The following is an 8,029-nucleotide window of genomic DNA, read 5'->3' as shown; positions in this document are numbered from 1 at the left end:
TCTGTGTTCAGGTCTACTGGTTTACCTCTGTCCCTGTTTCTCTGTGTAAAGGTCTACTGGTTTACCTCTGTCCCTGTCTTTCTGTGTGAAGGTCTCTTGGTTGGGACTCTGGATGTGGTGCTGGACTCCAGTGCAAGAGTGGCTCCTTACAGGATCCTGCTGCAGACTGCGGACTCTCGGATCTACTGGAACGTGGCCTGTGGTGGGTCAGCTGGACCAGGACCGCTGCGATTGGCTGAGTATTTGTGACTTGTTTGTTGACCCTCAGTTGTGTCTTACAGGCTCATCCAGGAAGGAGATCACGGAGCACTGGGATTGGCTGGAGTCCAACTTGCTCCAGACCATCTCCATCTTTGACAACGATGAAGACGTCACCACCTTCGTCAAAGGAAAGATATCTGTATGTCACTTCCTGTTTGACCCCGTGAGGTCGTTTCTCTTTTCCTGTGTGTGTGATCGTGTCAGTAAGTGATGTCATTTCCTGCAGGGCATCATTGCGGAGGAGAACCGGCTGAAGCAGGGGGAGGAGCAGGAGGAGCAGGAGGAAGATTGTGGGAAGTTTCGAGAGGCGGAGCTAAAGATGAGGAGGCTGTTCGGGATGCCTGAGGAGGAGAAGCTGGTGAATTATTACTCCTGCAGCTACTGGAAGGGCCGAGTGCCACGGCAGGGCTGGCTCTACCTGTCCGTCAACCACCTGTGCTTCTACTCCTTCCTATTGGGCAAGGAGGGTACGACCGGCCAATCACAGGACAGAGTTTAATGATGTCATCTATACAGTCTGTGCAAGAGGAAACGGGAGACACTTTTATGTCCTGTTGTCTCTATTAAAGAGTAAATTAACACAGTGTTTTACTTTAAACACACTCCAACAACTTCCACAAGTACCACAATATACTACTGCAGTTTCTTCTGGAGTTACTTGAAAGTACTTCTGTATTTACGAGGCAGTAATTCTTTGGTTACCTGAAAGCACTGATATAGAGACCTGAAGGTACTTCTGGAGTTATCTTAAGGTACTTCTGGAGTTATCTTAAGGTACTTCTGGAGTTATCTTAAGGTACGTCTGGAGTTATCTTAAGGTACTTCCGGAGTTGTCTTAAGGTACTTCCGGAGTTGTCTTAAGGTACTTCCGGAGTTGTCTTAAGGTACTTCCGGAGTTGTCTGAAGGTACTTCCGGAGTTGTCTGAAGGTACTTCCGGAGTTGTCTGAAGGTACTTCTGGAGTTACCATTGGAGTGACCCAAAAGTATTACCAGCCAATAATAAAGTGACTCTAAATTTGATTTAATAACGTGAAGAATTGCTTTTAGTATTAAGTTACTCTTTAATAATTCTTTGGAATAAAGCTATTTGAAATAAGATGACACAATCACCGTGTATATTTGTATGACTTCTCCTCTCAGTGACCCTGGTGGTTCAGTGGATGGAGGTGACCCAGCTGGAGAAGAACGCCACTCTGGTGTTTCCGGAGAGTGTTCGTGTCAGCACGCGTAATACCGAACATTTCTTCTCCATGTTCCTCAACATCAACGACACCTTCAAGCTGATGGAGCAGCTCGCCACTATCGCCATGCGCCAGCTTCTCGACAACGAGGCCTTTGCTGCCGACCGCTCGCTGCCCAAACCCTGCAAGACGCTCAAGAACGTCTCTGCGCTCAAGAGGTATCACTCTGTTCAGTAACTGTACACCTGATTTCAAGCTGCCAGGGTTTCCTCTGATCAGAGTAAGGTTGTAAATTAGTAACAAATACATGTTTTTTTGCTGATTTGAGATTTAGATTAGGAGATTCTATAGTTTGTAATGTAATATATTTACATAAACAAAACAATGTACACTGTTTTTTGTGAATTGGGATGTTAGGGATCATTTTTTGTTCCTGCGTGTCAGCCTGGATTTCTCTGTCCTGGACTTCTCTGTCCCGAACTTCTCTGTCCTGGATCTTCTATGCCCTGGACCCTCTCTGTCCTGGACCCTCTCTGTCCTGGACCTTCTCCGTCCTGGACCTTCTCCATCCTGGACCTTCTCCGTCCTGGACCTTCTCCGTCCTGGACCTTCTCTGTCCTGGACCTTCTCTGTCTTGGACCTTCTTTGTCCTGGACCTTCTTTGTCCTGGACCTTCTCTGTCTTGGACCTTCTCTGCCCCGAACCTCTCTGTCCCGGACCTTCTCTGTCTTGGACCTTTTCTGTCCTGGACCTTTGAAATGACCAGGTGTTTCCTGTTCTTGTCTTGCAGAGATTTGGACGCGAGGGCGAAGAACGAGCACTACCGGATGATGTTCCGGCTGACGCCGGAGGAGCGTCTGGACGGACACACGGACTGCACGCTGTGGACGCCGTTCGCTAAGATGCACGTGGTCGGACAGCTGTTCATCTCCAACAACTACATCTGTTTTAACAGCAGAGAAGAAGGCTTGTGTCAACTCATCATCCCTCTCAGAGAGGTAAACAAAGCTGTCAATCAATCGCCTTAAAGTCGTGTTGTTTGGTGATAATTTGTCTTGATCCTCATCAGTCGTTTTTAATTATGTGTTTGAGCCCAAAGACAAATTTCTACATTGTGGACATTAAAGCCCTGAACTAACTAATCTACTTTAAACAAATGAAAACATGTAATTTGTTTTAAATATGTTGAACACAACCCATGAAGCTTGAATTTGGACAGATTATTACGGACAAAATATTATTTTCTCTCCACACATTCTAGCAATACAATCTAAAGTGACACAGCTACTGGTGGAGTGTTCCCTGTAAATACACAAAGCCTGCTCTGTTTAGAAGATATCTCATCACCAGGATGAGAGGAGTAACAATAAAATGAAACCAAGCAAAAAGAATCAGGGAAATCGGAAGTATAAGCAAAGAGAAGGAATTTATTAACAAATAAGTAAGTTGTTGTTTCTTATTAAAGAGTGGCGGATGTTTGGCTGGTCTGAAAGAGCTTTGGGGTTGTCCAATGACATAATGTTGTACATACTGTGAATTTGTTGTTTTTTTTTTTCTTCATATCCTCTCTAGTTACAATCCTGTATTTTCTACAATACTTACTGTATTGTAGGTCAATACAGTAAGTATTGACCTACAACCAAAAGCAGATTAAGTCCAGAACAAAAATGGTACAAAATCACAGATCACAGCTGCAGAGCTTTCACACAATCACGGTCACTGATACAGGCTGCAGCTCACTCAGGTCCTTGATGATTGAAGGAGTAAGAGTCGTACCTGGAGGGGGAGATGTGACAATGACCTTCTGTAGAACTTGAACTTCTTAAACTCCAGAAGTACCTCTGATTTGAAAAACAAGACCATGATCCAAACTAAGCAACAAGCCATCGTTTCTATTTATTATCATGCTCATTACTCAGTGATATTTACCCATCATCCTCTGCTCCTCAGGTTTCCATTGTGGAGAAGGCGGACAGCAGCAGCGTCCTGCCTTGTCCCGTCTCCATCAGCACCAAGAACAAGATGAACTTCCTGTTTGCCAACCTCAAAGACAGAGACTTCCTGGTCCAACGCATCTCTGACTTCCTGCAGCGAACGCCCGACAGCTCATGGGGCGACACCAGCCCCCTGTCTTTGATTAGTCACTCGGTGTGTCACTTGTGTAGAGGTTCTGATCTGCTGGGACCAAAGTCCGATCAGAAGTTATTAGGCTCGTTCGAGATGAGCTGCGGCTCGTCTGTAAAGTTGTTTTGATTTGTGTTTTGTTTCATCAGGCATCCTCCACTGCCCCCTCGTCCTTGTCTTCAGGGTCTGAGTCTGTCAGGGCGCGTCATTACCACCCTGGTCTGCCCACAGCCAGCCATGGTCTGCTGCAGCTCTACCACCAAGACGCTCTGGAGGACCTGGGACCCAAAGCCGTGAGCTCAAGTCCCAACAGTCCTTTTAGATACTGAACTGGACTGGTACTGTTAGGTACTGAGGACCCTTAGGTACTGAGGAGTACTGTTAGATACAGAGGACCCTTAGGTACCGAGGAGTCATGTTGGATACAGAGGGCCCTTAAGGTGCGTTCACACGAAACGCAACGCAATTTATTTGCGACGCGTTACTCGCGGGGGACCATCTGTGGTCATTTGCGTGAATTGCGCCATTCGCGCTAGACGCGCTGAAGAGGGGTCGTGGCTAATCGCCCTGCAACTGTCCGCCATCAACCATGGAAAAAATAACCTCTATTTCTGCTTAGTACTTGTTGTGGAAGTCCCAGATATTCCGGGAGACTAAACGCCTTCTTGTCTGGGTTTCTTGGATTTTATCAATGTATTCACTGTAGCAAGCCACACGTCGGCTGGTTTACTATAGCTGTATGAACAGATAACAAACGGATTTTGCTGTGATTTGATTGCAATATACCGATAAAAGGGATGCTGAAATAACTACGTAATGATGCCGGTTTGTAAAAAGTCTGAATTGATGTTTTGTTAGTTCTCTCCGCAAGACGACAAGCAAATCACTTTTTAAAATGCTTATTTTCTCAATGGAGTTCGGATTGATCGGTGCTAGGCTAAGCTAACATTGTAGCAGCTCCATCAGTACTCAAAATAACGTCATCTCGGCGTAAATACGGCAGCGTCTTTTTCATTGTTTGTACCATATGGTTTACACACAACATTTATACACATAGTTTGGTCCGGTCTCTATTGATATGAGGTATCGTAGAGCTCTGGGTGAACACAGATACAGTATTTGTTTCCTGATTCAACAACGACAGGACTTCAGTGACGACAGGAGGTCATATCAACACTGATAGGCCATTTTTTCGCCGGAGTTGAAAATTTTTAATTCCCGCGTTTTGGCGATTGAAGCAAATTCGCATCACTCCAGTCTCATCACGTCTGTGCATGGACTTTGTATTTAATCTACTCGCGCGAATAATTTGCGCCGCGCTTGGTGTGAACACAGCATAAGGTACTGAAGAGTACTGTTGGGTCCTGATGTTGGAAACTGAGCAGTACTGTTGGATACTGAGGAGGGCCAACAGACACTGATTTAGTTTTGCGATGTTTCGGTTCCAGATGTTTAGTATCTTTTGATCCAGACTGATGTGGATGTGTGAAATTAAGCTACAGTTTAATGGTCCTGTGTCAGACTGTGGAAGTAAATTCTCACTTTCCCCCATCTTCTCCTCCCCTCCATCCTTCTCTCTTTCCCTCCTGTAGATGAAGGAGAAGATGAAAGAGGAGGCGTGGAATATACATTTCTCAGAGTTTGGTCGAGGTGTCTGCATGTACCGAACCTCCAGAACCAGAGAACACGTCCTCAACGGGATCCCAGAACGCCTGAGAGGGGAGCTGTGGCTGCTGTTCTCTGGTCAGTGTTAGTTAATTCATTCATATCAAAGGTAAACTGAGACTCTGTGTATTCACCTGTCCCCCTTTTGGTCCAGGAGCAAAAAACGAGATGGCGACCCACCCTGGTTACTACGGTGACCTGGTGGAGCAGGCCATGGGGCTGTGTTCGCTGGCTACCGAGGAGATCGAGCGAGACCTTCACCGCTCGATGCCTGAGCACCGAGCCTTCCAGAACGAGACAGGTATCGCGGCGCTGCGACGCGTCCTCACTGCCTATGCTCACCGCAACCCAGGGATCGGGTACTGTCAGGTACAAAATAAAGTATTTTATATGAAATAAAGTGAAGTACAACCCAGGGATCGGGTACTTTAAACTAAAAAATGGTGCAAAGTGAACCGAATACTGCCAGGTCAAAGCTGTATTTAATGTAAATCATAAAAAATAGTTTGAAAAAATACATCAAGTACATTGACTACTTTCTGCTGACTGCAATTCATTTTTCATTTTTAAATACATATAGTTATATACAGTACAAATACAGTTTTGTTAATTGCATATTTTGTACTGAAATTTACATTTAAAAACATCAAATTGCTGGGCCATGAATAAATATAGTAATGATAGAGATATTAAAGTATTCAAAAAAGTGACACATATTCTCTCCTTGTTCCTCCTCCAGGCAATGAACATTGTCACCTCTGTCTTGTTGCTCTACTGTCCGGAGGAGGAGGCCTTCTGGCTGTTGGTGGCGTTGTGTGAGCGGATGCTGCCCGACTACTACAACACCAGAGTCGTAGGTCAGTAACAACGCCAGAGTCGTAGGTCAGTAACAACGCCAGAGTCTGTAGGTCAGTAACAACGCCAGAATCTGTAGGTCAGTAACAACGCCAGAATCTGTAGGTCAGTAACAACGCCAGAGTCTGTAGGTCAGTAACAACGCCAGAGTCTGTAGGTCAGTAACAACGCCAGAGTCTGTAGGTCAGTAACAACGCCAGAGTCTGTAGGTCAGTAACAACGCCAGAGTCGTAGGTCAGTAACAACGCCAGAGTCGTAGGTCATTAACAACGCCAGAGTCGTAGGTCATTAACAACGCCAGAGTCGTAGGTCAGTAACAACGCCAGAGTCGTAGGTCAGTAACAACGCCAGAGTCGTAGGTCTGTAACAACACCAGAGTCTGTAGGTCAGTAACAACACCAGAGTCGTAGGTCAGCAGCGTGTCAGGTTCTGTTCTCAGTGTGCAACAGCTTGTATAAACTGACTAAGGTGGACTCCAGGTAGTTGAAGTCCTAGACCACCCTATCCTTTAAAGAAGACACGACATGTCTACCACCTTGCAGACAGTTTCTTCATTAGTGTTTCTAAAACCCTAAAACATTGTTCTTACATAAATGAGTATATTTTATACTGGAACAGCTGCAGTGAGGTGTAGCTTCAGGGAACACCACCCTGTTCTCATGTTGTTTCTGTCCCTGCAGGTGCTCTGGTGGATCAGGGGGTGTTTGAGGAGCTGACTCGAGCCTTCCTCCCTCTTCTGTATGAACACATGCAGGAACTGGGTGTGATCTCCACCATCAGCCTGTCCTGGTTCCTCACACTCTTCCTGTCTGTGATGCCCTTCGACAGCGCCGTCCTATTAGTCGACTGCTTCTTCTACGAAGGAATCAAGGTCACCTTTCAGGTCAGACTACACTTAACTGACTGTTCACTGATTGATCAGCTGCTTCTTCTGAAGGGGCATCAAGGTTATCTTCCAGTCACGACACAATCAAACTGCTCTGTCTGTCTGTCTGCAGGTGGCGCTGGCTGTGCTTCATGACAACATGGATGCCCTGCTGTCCTGCAGCGACGAGGGAGAAGCCATGACCATCCTGGGCAGGTAGGAGTCCAGACTGGAGTATGAATAAGTGAAAAATAAATAAATCCAAGCAAGCATAACGTGTGTGTGTGTGTGTGTGTGTGTGTGTGTGTGTAGGTACCTGGACAATGTTGTAAACAAACAGACTGTGGCTCCTCCCATCCCTCACCTGCACGCCCTACTGACGAGTGGAGACGATCCTCCACCTGAGATTGACGTCTTTGATCTCATCAAGTCGTCCTATGAGGTCAGACTGACTCAGTGACGTCATGATTTGATGATGTGTGCTGCTCCCTCTATAGGGGGGCAGCTGCAGCGTTTCGGTCTAACTCCTGCAGTCGCAGTGTCTCTGTCTAACTCCTACAGCTCCAGTAGGGTCTCGCTCTAACCCCTGCAGCTCCAGCGTCTCGGTCAACTCCTACAGCTCCAGTAGGGTCTCGGTCTAACTCCTACAGCTCCAGTAGGGTCTCGGTCTAACTCCTACAGCTCCAGTAGGGTCTCGGTCTAACTCCTGCAGCTCCAGTAGCGTCTCGGTCTAACTCCTGCAGCTCCAGTAGGGTCTCGGTCTAACTCCTGCAGCTCCAGCGTCTCGGTCTAACTCTTGCAGCCGCAGTGTCTCAATTTAATTCCAGGATGTTTTTTGAGATAATATCTGTTTTTTCTTCTCTGAACAGAAGTTCGGCAGCTTGCGTTCTGATGTCATTGAGCAGATGAGGTTCAAACAGAGGTTAAAGGTCATCCAGTCACTGGAGGACACGGCCAAGAGGAGCGTGGTGGGTGATGTTTGGGTACTGCAGGTTAAATGCTAACATGCTAATGTTGACACAGTGTTTACGTGTGTGTGTGTGTGTGTGTGTGTGTGTGTGTGTGTGTGTGTGTGTG

At 46.4% G+C, this 8,029-nt stretch overlaps 1 protein-coding gene across 1 annotated transcript; it reads left to right on the top strand.

Moving 5' to 3' along the window:
• Window positions 1-3: 3 nt before the first annotated feature.
• On the top strand, window positions 4-8,009 carry LOC116378250 (TBC1 domain family member 9B-like; the record flags this gene model as incomplete). Its single annotated transcript, XM_031840091.1, has 14 exons — window positions 4-202; window positions 282-400; window positions 488-728; window positions 1,403-1,661; window positions 2,234-2,441; window positions 3,394-3,591; window positions 3,717-3,860; window positions 5,160-5,310; window positions 5,387-5,601; window positions 5,972-6,089; window positions 6,768-6,970; window positions 7,086-7,168; window positions 7,265-7,394; window positions 7,822-8,009. Coding segments are annotated over 14 exons (2,403 nt in total), but the record flags the coding sequence as incomplete, so codon positions are not given.
• Window positions 8,010-8,029: the final 20 nt, after the last annotated feature.

Source organism: Anarrhichthys ocellatus, unplaced genomic scaffold (assembly GCF_004355925.1).
Source record: "Anarrhichthys ocellatus isolate YVR2014 unplaced genomic scaffold, GSC_Weel_1.0 scaffold2302, whole genome shotgun sequence".
NCBI classification, from domain to species: Eukaryota; Metazoa; Chordata; class Actinopteri; order Perciformes; family Anarhichadidae; genus Anarrhichthys; species Anarrhichthys ocellatus.
This window is presented reverse-complemented; position numbering and strand designations above follow the sequence as displayed.